The sequence below is a fragment of the Micromys minutus genome, assembly GCF_963924665.1.
Source record: "Micromys minutus genome assembly, chromosome: 8".
Lineage (NCBI taxonomy): Eukaryota > Metazoa > Chordata > Mammalia > Rodentia > Muridae > Micromys > Micromys minutus.
In genome coordinates this window covers 24,724,826-24,744,784 of record NC_137977.1, presented here as the reverse complement: position 1 = coordinate 24,744,784, position 19,959 = coordinate 24,724,826, and the positions used below count along the sequence as shown (strand labels likewise).

At 40.9% G+C, this 19,959-nt stretch overlaps 3 protein-coding genes across 3 annotated transcripts; all 3 read right to left on the bottom strand.

The window, feature by feature from the left end:
- Positions 1 to 5,083: 5,083 nt before the first annotated feature.
- LOC308423126 (protocadherin beta-11-like) lies at positions 5,084 to 7,492 on the bottom strand (the record flags this gene model as incomplete). Its single annotated transcript, XM_080919767.1, has 1 exon — positions 5,084 to 7,492. One exon carries the CDS (start codon positions 7,490 to 7,492, stop codon positions 5,084 to 5,086), a length of 2,409 nt encoding a protein of 802 aa, XP_080775893.1.
- A 5,102-nt stretch (positions 7,493 to 12,594) lies between these two features.
- LOC308423131 (protocadherin beta-18) lies at positions 12,595 to 14,970 on the bottom strand (the record flags this gene model as incomplete). The annotated part of the gene is made up of 1 exon (XM_080919774.1): positions 12,595 to 14,970. One exon carries the CDS (start codon positions 14,968 to 14,970, stop codon positions 12,595 to 12,597), a length of 2,376 nt encoding a protein of 791 aa, XP_080775900.1.
- Positions 14,971 to 16,997: 2,027 nt separating this feature from the next.
- LOC308423127 (protocadherin beta-16-like) lies at positions 16,998 to 19,397 on the bottom strand (the record flags this gene model as incomplete). The annotated part of the gene is made up of 1 exon (XM_080919768.1): positions 16,998 to 19,397. One exon carries the CDS (start codon positions 19,395 to 19,397, stop codon positions 16,998 to 17,000), a length of 2,400 nt encoding a protein of 799 aa, XP_080775894.1.
- Positions 19,398 to 19,959: the final 562 nt, after the last annotated feature.

Genomic DNA, 19,959 nt, shown 5'->3' with positions numbered 1-19,959 from the left:
GGTTCCTTCAAGTGACTTCCTTTACTCCAAAATTTAAATTCAGTCCCAAATTTGAGAGATAAAGGTCCGATATTTCTATTGAAAATCCCTTGGCAGCTTTGTCGGTGAAGCTCCAGTAATACCTCCCTTCTCATTGGCTGTTCTCTGGTCCTTTGGATAGTGGAGCCCACAGGGCTGGCTATGCACTGTTTCATCTTATCCTATAGCGCCACCATGTGTCTCTGTGAATTTTTTCATTTAATATTTTTCTCCAGTATTAGGCATAATTTTCCTTGTAGTTTAACTAAGAAAAGCTTACATATATTTTTTTCTAGGACTTGATTATTTTTTTATATATTTGTGGTTTACTGACTAGTATAAATGTTGAAATATCTTGGTTACTGTGATTTAAAAACTTTCCTCTGCTTAACTTCCCCCCCACGACATTCCATTAAACTTCAGACTGTTTAACTATATTTTTGCTTGTGCGCCTAGCCTTTAATGGCTGAGCCATCTCTCCAGTCCAGAATTGCTTAATTAAAAATATTTTCTTCTAAAATTTTATGTCTAGAATATTCAAAAGCAAATTTCACATAGATTATATTTTTCTATAAATGTTCATTTATTGTCTATAATTATCAAAGCCTTTAAAATATAATTACAAATTACACAATAGATATGTAGAAATACTTCATGGATATAGCTTATAACTCAGTCTGTTTGAGCTTTCCTGTTTTTCTACAAAATGTCTTGTGTTGTTGGTTTGTTAGAATTAGAATCCAAACACAGTCCATACTCCATATGAAATCATTAGTGCTTTGAACGTTCAATTTAAAAAGATACAATAAAGTGCCTCCAAATAAATAAAAACACTTATTTCATGACAATTCTTTAGTAGTTACAAATATTTACCTGTACTCTGATAAATAATTGTTGGGGTGAGTTTGTTACGCACGCACACACTTACACATACACATGCACACATGAATCAGAAAAATACATACTACTTTTTTGTTCGTAGTGAAGTAAAGACAATATTAGATTCCTTGCTTTTACATTAAAAACACAGTAAGGTGTGGTGGTGCACACCTTCAACCCCAACACTTGAGAGGAAGAAGTAGGAGGACCTATAAGAGTTTAAGGTAAGCATGGTCTACATAGTGAGCTCCGGTTCAGTGAGAGCCATGTAGGGAGATATTGTCTCCAAACACATATACACATATGCGTCCAAACATGTATTCATGTGCATATGGGAAGATATGACACAGTAAGATGATCTTTTTATGGAGTTTTCAGGAAATAAAAATTAATTAGCTAGTAATTAAATAGGTAAATATCAATGCCTAGGTAAATAACAACAGAAACATCTTGAAGAGATGTAACTGTGGCCTAGGAACACTGAATCATGGTTCTGTCATTCACTCTCTATAGACCTAGACAGATTATATGTCTTTGTCTTCTTATCTGTAAATAGGATGCTGATAGTTTGACTCCAAGGGCTTTCATCATAGAAATTAATAAGCTGACAGTTGCAAAGTAACCAGAAGAAAACTAACCAAATGTCTGTTAAGAGAAAACAATTAAATTATGTGGCATTATGTCAGTAGTGGTGTGAGTATATGATATGCTCATCGAAGTCCTGGTTCAACCCCTATCTTCAAAATAAAATTAAATATAATAATCACAACATAGCTGCCAAATTTCAATTATATTGAGTAAGTACGACTTTCCATTGTTACTGGGTATTGTGCATTAAACATAATTCAGGAATGATTTAAAATATAAGAGTAGGTGTGTGTAGTTCTTGGACAAGTGCTACTTTTATTCTAAAAGTATTAGTGTCTGTGAATTTCCTTGCACACAGGACGGTAGGACCAACATTCACTTCTTTGAAAGAAAAAAGAAAAATGAGTATCTTTCCTAAAACAAAAAAAAAAAAAAAAACAAAAAACAAAAAAAAAAAAAACCTTCGAGTTCAAAATTGTTTTTTGAAAGACAAGCAGAATTTCAAAACAAAACAAAACAAAACAAGAAAACAGCAACAAATATCTAAAAGTCTATTGTATTTAAGGCAGAATTTGTGGATGACCCTGATAGGTGTCTGCTAAAACATGTACCACTCTTCTCCATGTACCCAAACACACAATATGGTGGTTTGAATGAGAATGCTTGCCAGGGACTCTTATGCTTGAATACTTGGTCCCTACTTGGTAGAACTTCTTGGTAAGACTTAGGAGGTATGGCCAGTTGGAGGAAGTGTGCCACTGGGGCTTTAAGAGTTAGAAACACACCATTCTTAGTGTTTTTCTCTAAGCTTCCAATGTGCAGATCTAGATGTGAGCTCTCAGCTGTTCCTGCCAGTAAACATTTGCTGAGCCATCATGGATTCCAACTCTCTGAAGCTGTAAGTTTAGAGTAAGTTTAGCATGTTTTAGAATAAGTTGCCATGATCATATGTTTTATTGCAGCAATAGAAAAGTAGCTAAGACACAAGGTAACTTAGCTGACCTGCCTTTCTGAGCCTCCTTGTGGTTTGGTTTGACCTTCGCAGTTTTACAGATGGACTGACAACAGTATTTACTACTTTTTGTTGTTGTTGTTGTTCTGTGACAAAAGAGTTCTAAATGGCCACCTTTCGAACACAGGTATGACAGTGAAAAGTTGCAGCCATACAGACTGTTGGTTTGCCATAGGCAATGCTGGAGCAGTAATTTGGAGTGAAATCTGATTCTGGAAGAGCCACAGGGTCAAGGCTACTCCCTTTGTGTACCCATTTTATTGTCACTGTCACATGAAAGAGAGAAACTTTACAAAGCACTGTGTAGTTGCATCTCTTTGTTTTGGTGATACAATACACAATATTATTTAGTGTATATAGACATTATTTATGATCTTTAAAATAGAACTTTCAGTAGAATGCTTGTAAAGAAAATGAAACTACCCTTGGTTAATGCAACCTAATTTTTATTTGCGAGATACAATTGTCAGCTCAGATACTGCAGAAAAGCTCACATTTTAGAAGTCTAGTCAGTTACTTGTATGTGAACATAGAAGTTCCTGAAGTGAAGTCTTGGTTACTCTCCACTAGAGTTAGAAAACACATGATTCCTTCAAAAAATAGAGAAGTCTTGATGCTCATGCATCTGGGAAAGCTTGAGGCAACAAGACAATTACCTGGACCTTCTGTTGTGTCTGCTGTTCTGTCTGGGTGGTTTAGAGAAGACATAGCTTACTTGGTACTTGTAATAAAGGTCTTCTAGAGTGTTCTTTATTGCTTTGAACATCTTTGTTAAAATATAGACATCATAGTACCTCACACACTTGAGCTATACAGTTCAGTGATCATTCCTGTATTTGCAAAACTCTACAACTATTAGCTGTCTTTCTAATTTAAGATCATTTCTAATTTATCGCAAAACTCTACAACTATTAGCTGTCTTTATAATTTAAGATCATTTCTAATTTATCTCCCACATAAATTGTACCCAACTACTCTCGAGCCTACGGGTTTTTCCAGCTTTAGACAATTGCCAAAATACTTTGTCTCCAACTTCTACTTTTCAGAGTAGGAAATTAAACTGAATTAGGCCATATGCACATTTTGCTTGGACGCAAAGATTCCATAGTTTGACAGACTGATAATGAAATGGTAGCTTTCAAAAAGTATAAACACGGGTTGTCTTGGACATGGGAAGGATTTCAACTAACTAATTAAAATTAAAATAGTTACCTAATGCAGTGTTAAGTTTCTCTGGAAGAAAGTTTCTGGCATCGACACTGACTCTAGTCCATGGGATGAAGAAGCATCCTCACCTGGTTCCTCCCATCTTTACCGTCTTTCTCTCTCCATGGTGCTCATAATCTCTCATTTTCCTACCTCTGGAATTCAGACTTTAGTCTCGTTAGGAAATTCACAGGGAACTTCCTCTCCCAACCATTACCTTTTCCCTTTAATCACGTACTATTCACATACCAAAATTACATTTCTCGGTAATTGTCAGGCCATCAAGGGCAAAAACCATTATTGGTTGGTCCTTCTGTACACAAGATGAAAGTCTCTCTCCTCTGTGGTGGTTTGAACTTAAATTTATTTTTTACAATTAGAACATGACACGTTCATACATTAATCAATGTAGTCATCAAACTTTTGGATGCTGCTTTTCAATGGAGTCTGAGGCAGACTCAATGGCTTATGATGGTATCAGGAAATTCAAGCAAATAGAATAAGAAAGGAGATTTCAAGCTCACATTAGACTAAGTGCTCTTCCTATTAGATCTGAATGTTGCATAATACACACTGCAAATGTGTGTACTTGTGAATTAGTACTCAGTACACATTCATTTGTTTCAGGGAGAACATAACAAAATTATATATTACCTCACAAGCTTGGTTTCTCCTATTCAAATTATCGTTTAGGTGCCTATTATTACATCTGGCTTACATTTTGTTCTTGTGAAGTTTATGAGACATATGTAACATTAAAGCCTTCTATTTCAAGATGTTATAAGCAACCACAGTATTCACATGCCTCTGCAGCCATCTTCCAGGACACATAAGATAGTGGTAGTGAGAAGCTCACCTTCTCTCCCCTCTTGTTTATTATGTGCTTCGATCTATCTGAGCTCTTCCCAGACCCACTATGGGCTCCTTCTCAACAGGTTGTATCACAGTATATATCTTCTAACACAACCAATATATTCAATAGTAACAAACATTAAAAAATTAAACTAGGTTGCTTTAAAAATAAACGTACTTGAAAATGGCATCCATAATAACAAACCACAAACAAAACTAGCAAAGGAAAGTCAACAGAAGATATGCTTGAAATTTTAACTATTCCTAAAATGGTCTGTTTATTTCATCATAAGCAAAAGTGCAGTTGAAAGTGAAACTGAAAAGGAGAGATGGGAAATGGGGTGGGGTAAATTATGTGCAAGTTAGGTCATCCGAGAGAATGGGCTACAGAATAAATTACAACCTTATTACAAGCGCTGGCATAAATTGAAAAGCAGGAGGGGCATAACATGCAAACATTAGATTTGTAGATCATGCAAATTCGGAGAAACACATTACCATGAACTAGCCTCAAGATGAAATACAGCATCAATTACAGTCACTAAATAACCCAAAACTATTGCGCAAAGTAGGACTTTCCTCCATTCCCTTCCCAGGGACCTGGGGTTTTAAATTGGGGGAAACTGGCTTCAAGAATCTGAACTCATTTGTCCCACTACCTCCCATCAGACACACCTCATACTGGTAGCTCTGAGACAGAGTCCCCGCACCGCTAATGTCCACGAGATGATCAGGAAAGTGTCCCTCAGGCACAGAACAGCTACCTAGAGATGCTGCCCTGGCCCTTTTGCACAGCTTCACTCCTACAAACAGCATCACTGACAGGAGGAAGAGCGAAGATACAGAGGCTAAGGCAATAACCAGGTACAGAGTGAGCACATCCTCAACTTCGTGCACGGAGTCCTGCGCCACCCCTGGCAGAGGCAGGTAGGGCTGAGAGAAGCCATCCACCAGCAGCACATGCAGAGTGACTGTGGAAGAGCGCGGAGGATCCCCATTGTCCTTGACCAGCAGCAGCAGTCTGTGCTTGGGCACATCGCGCTCGCTCAGGAGCCTGGTGGTGCGCACCTCGCCATTGTGAGCCCACACGCTGAACAGCCCGGGTTCCGTGGCCTTGAGCAGCTGAAATGACAGCCAGGCATTCTGGCCAGAGTCGCGGTCCACTGCCACCACCTTGGTGACTAAGTATCCGGGCTCCGCTGTTCTGGGCAGCAGCTCAGTGCAGGGCGCAGAGGAATTCTGCAGTGGGTAGAGCACGAAGGGCACATTGTCATTGTCGTCCAGCACAACCACGCGCACCAGAGCCTGGCTGCTGAGCGCGGGTGAGCCTCGGTCTGTGGCGCCCACGTGGAACTCGAAGGCCTGCAGGGCCTCATAGTCCATCGCCCTGAGGGCGAACAGCTGTCCGTTGTCAGTGTTGATGGAGATGAGTGAGGCGAGGTCCAGCTGTGGGTCCTGGGGCGGCAGCAGCGAGTAGGTAATGCGGGCATTGGAGCCCGAGTCCGCATCTGTGGCGCTGATGGTGCCTATGTGCAGGGCAGGGCTGTTGTTCTCCTGGAGGAACAGGGTGTAGGAGGTTTGGTTGAAAGTCGGAGCATTGTCATTGATGTCGGAGACCTGCACTGTTACGGTGTGCTGGGTTGTGAGCCTGGGTGTGCCCAAGTCTGTGACAGAGATAGTGATGTTGTACTCAGCTCTGCTCTCTCTGTCCAGTGCTCCCTCTGTTTCTAAGTGGTAGTAATTTTCAATAGAAGATTTTAGCACAAACGGGAGATCCTCTGGAATAGAACAAACCATCTTGCTGTTCTCTCCTGAGTCCTTGTCTCGAATACTAAAAATCATAACTAAACTCTCTGCGGTATTTTCTGGGATTGGACTGATAAATGATGACACAGCAATTTCAGGGAAATTGTCATTCACATCCATCACCTGAATTCTTAGTGTAGATTTCCCAAAAAGTCCTCCCCGATCAGTAGCTTTAATGAGTATTGAATAGGATTCAGTTGTTTCAAAGTCCAAATAACCTATTAAACTTATTTCTCCAGAATTTTTATTAATTGCAAATGTTTTTTGAATATCATCCGATGCGTGAGAAAAGGCATATGATAGTTCACCATTAATTCCCGAGTCTAAATCCCAAGCCGATGCAGTGATAATCAGTGATCCAAGCTTGCTATTTTCTGGAATCGTCACTTCATAGAACATTTGGTCAAACATGGGGGAGTTGTCGTTAGTATCTATGATTTCCACTCGAACCAATGCAGTCCCAGACCTGGGTGGTGTTCCTCCATCCAAAGCAGTGAGAATGAGGCTGAGCTCAGGCTGCTCCTCATAATCCAGCACCTTGTCCAAAACTAACTCTGGATATTTTCTGCCGTCGGGATTAACTCTCATTGTAACATGGAAATGAGAGCTCTGGCTTATCGCATAGCTTTTAACAGCATTGATTCCTACATCTAAATCAGTTGCACTTTCTAGTAGGAACACAGCACCTACAGGACTGTTTTCTGGGATTTCTAAAACCATTTCCTTTTCCAAGAATACGGGGGAGTTGTCATTTACATCCATGACCTGAAGCTCAACTTGCAGGATCTTTAAGGGGTTTTTCAGTAACACCTGAAAATGGAGCACACAGGGCTCAGTGGAGCCACACAGCTCCTCACGGTCTAGTGGTTCACTTAGGACCACATCTCCTGTATTTATGTTCAATTGCAAAGGCAGGTTATTATCATTAGAGGCCACTTGGGCCCCTCGTGCAGACAGCTCACCCATCTCAAGCCCCAGGTCCTTTACCAAATTCCCGACCAAGGCTCCACTCAGCATTTCCTCCACCACTGAAAGTCTCCCAGCCTCAGAGCGTGCTTGAGACATTCCCAGAAAAACAAAGAGAAGCAGGACTTGCCTTGTCTGCAGATCGTGTCCCTCTCGGTTCCCCATAGTTCCTTTCCAGAGGCTTCTGGGAGAATCACTTCTGCTCCACTACACTCTTCTGCAAAACGTACCCCTTGATTTGTCCACAGAATCCTCAGAATCTGAAGGATAAATGGTTTCTATGCAGCTCCCTCATGGCTTGTTTTTCTTCCTAGTTTTCTGTGTTCGCTTGGGCTGTGTCTGCTGTATTTAATGTATTTTTCCCCCTGTAATATTATCCTGCAGCGCCACCATGTGTCTTCACAGGTTTTCACAGTTTGATGAATGCCACTTAACATTTCATTCACATCGAATTTCTCTCAGAGACAAATCTTTATTATGGGGTGACTAGTATATTTTTTCCACAGTGTTCTTTATGGCTCATAATAATGTTAGTGTTTGTTTTAAAGCACTTGGTAAGTATCTCAGGAGTGTAACATTGTTAAGTTTAACACATCCCTTTACCACTAGGCCTTGGTTAGGAGAAAGTGTCCATGCAACGTTTCAGAGGTTGTCCTTGGATTATGAAACTGGATTATCCAGGAGATGGTACATGTTAAGGAATACATTATATAAATTTATACTTTAGCTCCAGTTTCCTACAAGTGACAACAATTCAGTAAGTGGTACACATACAAATGTGATGTTTTGAGTAAAGGACACTCATCCTTCTAAAGCTGACCTCTCCCAGGTTCCCAAAATATTCTGCCAACCACACACAGCAAACAGTTCAGAGAGGAAAAAAGAGAAAAAAAATTTCTTCCCTAAAGAAAGCAAAAATTTAATCTCTGAATGAAACCAATTAGTGCCATGTTGCTGTTAATGAAGCAACATATAGTTACTTGAGTATAGTATTATAGGGGTAGCTTTTAGTGCCAGAGCCTACTTTGGCTTGCTTCACACTGAATAGTATCATCTCTGAAACTTGCAGGGGTTTTAACCCTAGCTAGAGTTCAAGACTGCTACTGAAGGCGGAGACTGTTGGGAATAAATGCTCATAGGAACTCATCAATGATGTCTACTATGGAAAGTTTCAAAAGTGCCCCAGGAATGAATGAAACCATTCCAGTTGAAAATGTTAATTTGAATTGTTTTTTTTAAATGTAAGTTCTATATATGGCTGAAAAATAAACCATCACAAAAGAGAGAAACTGAAAGGTAGGTAGACTTTTATATCTAATATGAAAAGCAAAGATACTGAGGACTCACAAAATTAAAGTACACAAGGTACACAACAAACATGGGTTTATTGATAAAAAGCAATCAGAGAAAACTCACTGTGACGTTCCATGAAATGGCTAAAAAAATCCATTTCCCGGAGAAAGGGCAATTGATGTGTTTGTCTAACAGAAGAGCATTCACATTCCAGATTCAGAGAAATGAGAAGATTAAAGTTAAACTTGAGAAGAACAAGTTATTAATTGAAACTGTATTTACAGTAGTTGAATTCTCTGTTCTCAGTGTTTACAGAGACAGAAAAGTCACTCGTGGTAGAGAATGGATTCTTGATTTGAAGAGATTAGCAAACTTTCTCTAGTCTTTGACACTTAAGTCATGCTGAACAAAAGTAGAACTTTAGATTTTTAGATATAGATTTTTGAGTAGTGAGATCTCAAGTCTTTTCTCAGGCAACATTCTCAGACCATAGAAAACAAGGTTTGTTGTTAACACATAATCTCACACATTAGTTACTCCAGAATTCTAACCATTAAAGTGTGAAAGCTCAAACAAATTCTTATACTTACTGATGTGGCTCTGCCTAGAAAATATCTCTGCCTTAGCATGGTGACATTAGAATGAAGTCTTGGCATCCACACCTGTTCAGTCACAGAGGGTTGATACCCAGTGTTTTAAATGCAGAATTCTTCAATTGAACATAGCCAAGGACTACATGATATTTGGGAGGATAGTTTTAAAAAAAGTAGAAAGGCCCAAACCAATGTTCATAGTCACAAGTGTAATTTAGTGAGTAAAAACACTTTTTGTACAAACCTGGATCTGAATTTGTTCACTAGTATCCATGTAAGAATCAGATGCAATACTGCACATCTTTAATCAAAGCACAGACAGTAGATTCAGACAGGAGAATCACCAACACACACACACACACACACACACACACACACACACACACACACCAATACAAATACAAGACAAAACGAAACAAGAGGAAATGCATATAGTCAGATGGAAGAAAATGTCTCTGGAAAGGTCTGATCAATATCCCCAGAAAAATGAAATCTAAGAAAAAAATGCTTACTTACATCTTCCATGATTCTTTGTGTTTCAAATACATGTACCCATTTTATGTTAATAACACTTGTATGGAGCATGTATTCTTATTATAAGAGAAATGATGGGTTAGAGCTGGGGCATATTGGATTGTGTATGCCTTTAATCTCAATACACAAGAGGCAGAGTCAGAAAGATTGCAAATTGGAGGCTACCCTGACTCTGTAGATAAGACTCTGATTCAAAGTTGAATAAGGCAAAAAAAATATATTGTATAATTTTGGTAAATTTCTTCAACTTCTGTGACTCACTCTTAATTTTTAAAATAATAATATAATAATATTGTACAGCATATTTTTAGAATATTGTCTAAGGAAATATAGAAAAACAATATACTTTTCAGAGAGGAAAAATACTACACTTCCAACAAATACTGTTCAAAAAAATCTAAAAGTATTTGTCTACCAAAAAGCAAGCTTATGGATAAAGATTGAATGACTAAATGAGCAGTTTGTAAAAGTAGAACATGAAACAAACAAAGCAGAAATATAAAATGAAATGAGCTTAGGGTCTAAAATAACTCTTCTAGTCAGTGAAATATTTAATTAAGATTTTTAGAAAATACAAGAGAGAAATTATAGCAAACTAAAATGATTTTCTCTCTATTTGAGAATCTCAACATTGACAGGATATGTCCTTGTGAAAGGGTTACCAAAGAAATAACCACAGCTACAGTATTATCACACTATTGAGGATAAGTTTTCCAATGCTTCTAGAATGAATAAAAAATGCAGAAAAAGAGATAGGCTTTAGAATGGAATTGTCCTTGTGAAAGATAATTTGCCACAATTAAAAAAAGGGAAAGTGCTTTTTAATTTTTAGGGAGAAAATTTCAAATTATACTTTTATACCCAGTCAAACTATCAATCAAATGAAAAGATTGTTTCACTATGTAAAGTATCAAAAGTTTTTTTCCTCTTCAGTACCTCTGCATCTATTTTAATGAAAGTAAGAGTAGGAGTAAGAAAGTAAACCTAGAAATGATACTGGTTCCTATAAAAGGTAGGCAGTGTGGGAAAGTATTAAAGCATGGCATCCATAAGGTAAACAGTTTAAACGAAGACCTATGAATGAAAGCTCCCTAGTAAATAAACACAATTAAATTGTATCTTATATATTTAAATATCTGAAGGCAAGAACTTGATATTCAAGAGAAATGTGATGTAAAACTACTAGTAAGTACAGAGAGAGTACAGCTCAAGGTAACTCACTGCTTTGACTGATCATTTAACATGGAAAGAGAGGGGCAGAAAAATCACTAGCAGCAAATAGAAATTAATCCAAATCTAAAACAGCAACTATTAGCTCTGGGAAAAATGTTTCCAAGAAAGAAAATGTAATCATACTGCATGACTCTGCATGACTAAGTATGTACATAGGAAACCTATACAGGTGGACAGTAATATTAGCTTTGCTTCAGGATGGTACTTATCTAGGAAGCGTAGGGTTTGAGCCCAGAAATCCACAGAAACTAAACTGATAATATTTTATGACTATTCTACCAAAAACCCCTAGGATAAGGGAAATGTTTCCCTTTGTATGTATGTCTATTAATGTGAAAGAAGAACTGCAAAAATGTATGTAACGCATAAAAGATAACTATAAAGATAAAGCAGTTTAAACACATCATCTAAAAGTAGATCAACTTTGAAGAACAACTGTGTAGAAAGGGACCAGAGATAAAATTTATTTTCTCTGTAACCTTTAATTTATTTCAACTTTTAAATTTGACTATTTTTAAAGTTTCAATATAGCATGAAAATTATCTCTCTAACAGCCCACCAATATTGTCATAAAATTTAAATGAGCTTGAATTATGTTAACTTCGTGCAGACTATCACATTGTATTAACATTATATGACACAATCTGTTGTATATGTCCCCAAGAATGAACATAAAAATGACCTCTTTCTGGGTGGTGGTGACACATAAGTTTAATCCTAGCATTCAGGCAGCAGAGGCAGGTGGATATCTGTTGAGTTTGAGGTCTGCCCAGTCTGCCCAACTGATTCCAGAAGAGCTAGGTCTACATAGAGAAACAATGTTTTGGGAATAAAAGAAAAGAAAAAGTAAGAACTCTTAAGGAAGACAGGGAATAAGGGCAACGAAATAGCCATGTTGAGAAAGCAGCATGGGATACTTGGAAAAAGAAGGAAACCAGTGGGACAACAAGAGTTAGGAATGAATGAGTCCAAAGCATGACGCTGTGTGTGTAGAAGACATTAATCAGTATGCTGAGACAAAAGTTATCAGAACACTCAAAATCAAAGAACTTGTAAGGGAGGAAGGGACATAATAGGGGTTGCAAGGAGATTATTCAGGAGGTTAGAATAAACAGAATGCATGACACAGATGTGTGAAACTGCCAAAAATGAACTCAATGAAAGTTAGAAAAAATACAGCTTTTAAAATAGAGTATATATCATGCCTCATAGAGCTCAATGGTGGAGCATTTGGTTACCATGCAAAAGGACTGGTTAATTCTTAGCAACAAAAGTAAACCAAACAATAATTAAAAAACCCCAAACCTCAGTTTTCTGTAATGAGAAATTAAAACATACCATACTATCATGCACGGTGAAAGAGTAAAAAACCTCAAATTTAAAGTGGCAATACTCTACTAGAAAGAAAAGAAAACAAAAACAAACAAACAAAAACCCAAGCATGACTCAACCACTGAAGTATTAACAATGTAAAAATATTAAATGACACATTTGAAAGTATAAAATGAAGTTGGTTATGCTGTGTAGCAACCACTATACAACTAAATTAATATTCATATGGACGTATTATATATTAAATGGAATAAAATGTTACTCAAAATTAAATTAGAAACTTCAAAATGTGGGCTTTTCATCGCTATTGCCTTGGGAACCATAAGCATGAACTTCAGGGTAAATCGGTTTCAAGAACTTGAAATCATTGGTACCAGTGGAGCCTCCCATTAGACACACTTCATATTGGTAGTTCTGGGACAGTGTTCCTGTACCGCTGACGTCCACCAGACGGCCCGGAAAGTGTCCTTCAGGCACAGAGCACCCACCCAGAGAGGCTTCCCTGGCCCTCCTGCACAGCCTTACCCCCACGAACAGCAGCACAGACAAGAGGAAGAGAGAAGACACAGAGGCCAAGGCAATGACCAGGTACAGTGTTAGGGCATCCTCTTCACGCGCGGGATTGTGCGCCACCTCTGGCAGAGGCAGGTAGGGCTGAGAGAAGCCATCCACAACTAGCACGTGCAGAGTGACACTGGCAGAGCACGGGGGATCCCCATTGTCCTTGACCAGCAGCAGCAGTCTGTGCTTGGGCACATCGCGCTCGCTCAGCAGCCTGGTGGTGCGCACCTCGCCATTGTGAGCCCACACACTGAACAGCCCGGGCTCCGTGGCCTTGAGCAGCTGGTATGACAGCCAAGCATTCTGGCCAGAGTCGCGGTCCACAGCCACTACCTTGGTGACCAGGTATCCGGGCTCTGCAGCCCTGGGCAGCAGCTCAGTGCAGGGCGCAGAGGAGTTCTGCAGTGGGTAGAGCACGAAGGGCGCATTGTCATTGTCATCTAGCACGACCACACGCACCAGAGCCTGGCTGCTGAGCGCGGGCGAGCCTCCATCTGTGGCGCCCACATGGAACTCGAAGGCCCGCAGGGCCTCGTAGTCCATCGCCTTGAGCGCGAACAGCTGTCCGTTGTCTGCATTGATGGAGATGAGTGAGGCGAGGTCCAGCTGTGGGTCCTGGGGCGGCAGCAGCGAGTAGGTGATGCGGGCATTGGAGCCAGAGTCTGAGTCTGTGGCGCTGAAGGTGCCTATGTGGAGGGCGGGGCTGTTGTTTTCTCGGACAAACATGGTGTACGAGGTTTGGGTGAAGGCGGGGGCGTTGTCATTGATGTCGGAGACATGCACTGTTATGGTGTGCTCGGTTGTAAGTCTGGGTGTGCCCAAGTCAGTAACTGTGATGGTGATGTTGTACTCAGCTCTGCTTTCTCTGTCCAGTGTTCCTTCTGTCGTTAGGATGTAAAAATTGTCTACGGAGGGTTTTAGAAGGAAAGGCAGATTTTCTTGAATGTAGCAAACCGTTTTTCCATTCTCTCCAGAGTCTCTGTCGTTAATCCTAAAAAGTGCCAGCACCGTTTCAGGTGAGTTCTCAACAACTTCGTTGACAAGTGATGTCATGATCAGCTCAGGGGGGTTGTCATTAATGTCTAAAACGTGAACTAAAACCGTACATCTGGCCGAAAGGCCCCCACTGTCAACTGCCTGTACGTTTAACTTATAGGACTTTATGATCTCATAGTCAAGCAAGGCTCTGAGCGTGATTTCCCCAGAGAACGGATCGATTTGAAAGGTTGCTCTAATATCTTCGGAAGCATCAAAAAATGAATAGGATAACTCTGCATTGACTCCGGAGTCTACATCTTCTCCGATGACTTTAATGACAACAAGGCCTACTGGACTGTTTTCTGGAGCCTGGGTTTCATAAAGTTCTTGGGGAAACTGTGGGGCATTGTCATTGACGTCCATGACCAGAATATGTATAGTGGCTGTCCCAGACCTGGGCGGAGATCCACCATCAAGTGCTGTGAGTGTTAGACTGAACTCCGGCTGCTTCTCCCAATCCAGAGCCTTGTCTAGCACAAGCTCTGGATATATCACCCCTTCATCGCTATCACGAATGTTAATATGAAAAAAAGAGTTGGGGCTGATGGTGTAGTTTTGGATGCCATTTTGTCCGACATCCGAGTCTTGTGCTCTTTCTAATTGAAATGTTGTCTCCACAGCTGTGTTTTCCAGTATTTTTAGTATCATCTTTTTGTCCTGGAATATGGGTGAGTGATCATTTATATCCACAATTCTCAGCTCGGCCCGGTAAATCTGGAAGGGGCTATCCATTAAAATTTGGAAATACAGCAGGCAAGGCTCTGTGGGGCCGCACAGCTTCTCCCGGTCCAGTTTTTCATTCGTGAGCAAATCTCCAGTGTGGGGATCCAGGAGCAAATGCTGTTTGTTATCATCAGAAATCACCCTCGTTCTCTTTGCAGCCAGCACTTCCACCCCTAGCCCCAGATCCTTTGCTAGATTCGCCACAAATGATCCCCTCTCTGTTTCCTCAGTCACAGAATAACGTCCAAATTCAGAACGTGCCAAGCACAGCCCCCCGAACAGGAAGAGAAAGAGCACTTGCCTTTGTCTGGGGAAGTATGATCCTCTGGCTGCCATTGCTTCTGCTTTTCTTACTGCAGGTCTCAGCCACCGCTCCCACAATCATACACCTCAGATGTTCCACCTAGCTGGAAGGATCTAGGATATATTTTCCCTTCTTCAGTCGTGAGGAGCCCCAGCTTCCCCCTCCTTTCCTCCCCCCCCTTTTGACTTCTAGAATAGCAGCTCTTTAATTTTACCTGCATTTCTTTAGCCTGCAGCGCCACCATGTGGTACCCACAAACTTAAAATGTCTGTATCCAATTTTTGTATCCACACATACTTCCTTATGAAATATTTCCTGTAGCATGTTATTTTGACTTCTCATTTCTCTTTTCATTTGACTTTTGAAAATAATGTTGAGATAGACATCCATTCATACCGGTTTTTCACAGCCTCATGGGGGAAGTTACATTTTTAACAGTTGAATAAAAGGTTTGTAGCAGAAACTTTGTTTTATTGCTGTATTGAACTCCGTGTTAATTCTATTTTATTTCTGGCACCTGGCTCATGCAAACAAAGGGGGAAATGTGGGCATGTCTTCTGATAACATATTTCATAGTTCTGGAATCAGTGGTACAGAAACACAGGGAACCGGCAAAAGACATTTGTTTCACACGTTTCTCGGAAAACTTATTCCATCTCTTTCACATTCCCTAAACAGAAGCACCACTTGACAGCCATAACTTAGCAATCATAGTCCACCTCTGTGCCCCAATATGTGCATGACTGCGACTTATGCACACACTGTTTATTACGTAAATAGCATAGGGCTCAGCTTTATAAGAATCTACCTTTCCTTCTATATGTGACCAATTTGGGCAGGAACTGTACCTTATCTCTGGTTGGAAAAACCATTCAGTAACTACTATTTATTGAATCAAATAACGCACAAATGACCTGTACAGAGGACAAGAAACAGCCTACATCCTTCAGGACCTACCATTTGAAAACCACACTACTTCATTTTTTTATTCTTTGAAATTTCTGCTGCTTTCTTTTTATTTGTCTTTATTTTTTAAAACAGCTTTCATCTATAGAGTTAAAGAAAAACCTTACATTTGTTTAAATGTCCCTCTTACTGTGCCTTAAATACAGATCAAATTGATGACAAACCAGTACATATTCTAACATTGCTGAAAGTAAGGCCATATGAATAAAATATCTTCCTCACATGTTTTTATTCAAAAGCTTACAATGTTATAATTTTCCCACTGTAAGTAAGTGACATAGACTAAATCTTAGAATGTGTTCAGGAAAAAGATTAGATAGAGCCCCAAATACTATCTCTGTTACATAGAAAAATCATACAATCTACTTGATAATACATATGCATTGTTTATTCAAAGGATTGTGACTGGATTGTAATCCATTGAAAACTCAACACCCATCTCTGGGTTTTCATGCAGAACTAAAGAAAATATTAAATACTTCATTTTGATGCCCCAGAATGCCAAAAATTGTCCCAATTCTTACAAATGTAGGCACATCTACATAAGCTCAATATCTTACAATACTATTCTTATTTTCAGGTTGACTAGATACTTGTATTACTTATGAGAGAAAGAGATTTCAAAACAATATATATTCAAGATATATAAACAAAGAAAAACCAAACTCTAAATACTAGCATAGCTTAAGACAACTATGATATATAATAAAAATCAAAGGTGGCAATTCAACAACACTGGCAGTATAAAAAGGAAACACAGAAATGCCAACTATCACATATGTATACAATGTGCAGCGCAGTATTTTAGTAATTCAAGAACTTTAGGAACTTGCATAAAACAGGGAGAGCAAATGAGGAAATAAAATAAAGTGGTAGATAAAGTTTTCATGAACACATTAACTGCAGATAAAACTTTTTTGTTTTCTGAGACCCTATGACAAATTCTGTGCGACAAATATGAGAAAAACCAAAGTTGTGGCATTAGACCTGAGTCTGCAAAAGGATGGGTAAAGTGAAAATTAAAATTGTTGCTAGTCACAGGTGAACAGAGAAGACAATATTTAGAAGTAAATATTTGTCAAGTAGCTTTCTCTTAATGATGAAATCCTAAACTATTCTGGAGCGTGGAATTTTCCCCCATTTCTTTCCCAGAGCACTGGTCCAGAGAGCTAGGGAGAACTGGCTTTAAGAAGTTAAACTCACTGGTCCCGGAAGAATCGCCCATCAAACACACATCATACTGGTAGCTCTGGGACAGAGTCCCCATACCTCTGACATCCACCAGATGGCCAAGAAAGTGTCCCTCGGGCACAGAATAGCCACTCAGAGAGGCTTCCCTGGCCCTCCTGCACAGCCTCACCCCCACGAACAGCAGCACAGACAAGAGGAAGAGAGAAGACACAGAGGCCAAGGCAATGACCAGGTACAGTGTTAGGGCGTCCTCTTCACGCGCGGGATTGCGCGCCACCTCTGGCAGAGGCAGGTAGGGCTGAGAGAAGCCATCCACAACTAGCACGTGCAGAGTGACACTGGCAGAGCACGGGGGATCCCCATTGTCCTTGACCAGCAGCAGCAGTCTGTGCTTGGGCACATCGCGCTCGTTCAGCATCCTGGTGGTGCGCACCTCGCCATTGTGAGCCCATACGCTGAACAGCCCGGGCTCCGTGGCCTTGAGCAGCTGGTATGACAGCCAAGCATTCTGGCCAGAGTCGCGGTCCACAGCCACCACCTTGGTGACCAGATATCCAGGCTCTGCAGCCCTGGGCAGCAGCTCAGTGCAGGGCGCAGAGGCGTTCTGAAGTGGGTAGAGCACGAAGGGTGCATTGTCATTGTCGTCCAGCACCACCACGCGCACCAGAGCCTGGCTGCTGAGCGCGGGCGAGCCTCCATCTGTGGCGCCCACGTGGAACTCGAAGGTCTGCAGGGCCTCATAGTCCAGCGCCCTGAGCGCGAACAGCTGCCCATTGTCTGCGTTAATGGAGACCAGAGAGGCGAGTGCCAACTCCGGATCATGGGGCAGCAGCAGCGAGTAGGTGATGTGGGCATTAGAGCCTGAGTCTGAGTCTGTGGCACTGATGGTGCCTATGTGCAGGGCGGGGCTGTTGTTCTCTCGGATGAACAGGGTGTAGGAGGTTTGGTTGAAGGCAGGAGCGTTGTCATTAATGTCAGAGACCTGCACTGTTATGGTGTGCTCGGTTGTAAGTCTGGGTGTGCCCAAGTCAGTAACTGTGATGGTGACGTTGAATTGTTCTCTTTCTTCTCTGTCAAGTGCTCTCTTGGTCACTAATGTGTAAAAGTTCTTTCCTGAAGATTTTAGAAGAAAGGGAATGTCTTCCTGGATGGAGGCAATCACCTTTCCATTGTTTGCAGAGTCAGCATCTCGAACACTGAAAACAGCAACTACCTGGTCTGGGGAGTTTTCTGGGACTGGGCTGGTAAGTGCAGATAGCATCACTTCTGGGGCATTGTCATTCACATCCACCACTTGCAGTAACAGAGTGCATTTTCCTGAGAGACCTCCCCCGTCCGTGGCCTTGATATCCACTTCATAGGACGGAATGGTTTCAAAATCCACTTCTTTACGTAGCCGAATTTCCCCAGTCACAGGGTTTACTTCTAACGTTTTGCTAATATCTTCTGAAGGCTGAGAGAGAGCATACAATACTTTCCCATTGTCTCCACTGTCTAAGTCATTGGCTGAGACTGTGAGTACCAGAGAGCCGGTGGGGCTGTTCTCGGGAATTTTCACTTGGTATGTTGGCTGCTGAAACTCGGGTGCATTATCATTAATGTCCACTACTTCAATGAGAACCTGTGCCGTCCCAGACCGGGGAGGAGAGCCACCATCCAAAGCTGTCAGAGTTAATCTCAGCTCAGGTTCCTCCTCTCGGTCCAGTTCTTTCTCCAACACCAGCTCTGGGTACTTCCTGCCATCACTGCGATTGCGGGTTACAACCAGGAAATGAGAGTTCGGGCTGAGCCTGTAAGTCTGGATATTGTTGATTTCTACGTCTGAGTCCAGAGCATTATTTAAAGGGAAAGTATTTCCCAGAGCACTGTTTTCTGGTATTCTTAGTATCATTTCTCTTTCACTGAACACTGGAGAATAGTCATTTATGTCCACCACCCTTAGTTCAGCCTGAAATACCTCTAATGGGTTTTCCATCAACACTTGGAAATGTAGAATACAAGGCTCAGTGGGGCCACATAGCTCCTCTCGGTCCAGTTTCTCATTTATGAGCAAATCTCCAGTTTGAACGTTGAGATGCAAATGCTCTTTGTTTTCCTGGGAAATGATCCTAGCCCTTCGGCTGGATATCTCTGCCAGCTCCACCCCCAGATCTTTCCCAAGATTTGCCACAAAGGTGCCCCTCTCTGTTTCTTCCTCTATAGAGTAACGACCCAGTTCTGCCCCTGCCCCAGACACTATCAGCAAAACAAAGAAAGCCAGGACTTGCCTTTGTCTCAGGTTGCACATCCATGCAGTCTCCATGGCTCCTTCCTCAGTGTTTGCTTCACAGTAGCTTCACAAATGCCCAGGATCGTGACAGCACTATCTCACAGTCCAGAACGTCAGAATCAAGCCTCCAAATAGAAGATTTAAGGTTTCACACTCGCCTATGCTTTGGCTGAAAAAAGGTGCACTTTTTGCTTCTAGGTGGTGAGAAACTGGCCCTGGCAAGGGAATTACAGAAGCAATTTCTATGGTCTGTCTTCTTAACCTGCAGCGCCATCGTGCGGACTCATGGAGCCTTACATTTTCAGATTTAAAGGCAAAATTCTCTGAGACATGTGAACTAAACTGTGTAACGTGACTCATTGGCTTTTTTTTCTAAGTTGCTTCCATGCGTATGGACAAAACACTGATGTATTGTATGAAAGTAACTACAAAAACAAATTATCACTCATGGTGCTGAGTATGTAATGCTGCTGATGTGTCAATAACTAAATAAAATAGTGTATTTAACATTTAACCCGAGAGCACGCATCGAGGGGTAAAAAAATGCCTCAAAAATAACATGTGAACCATTTTGCACACACATATTTTTTCACCA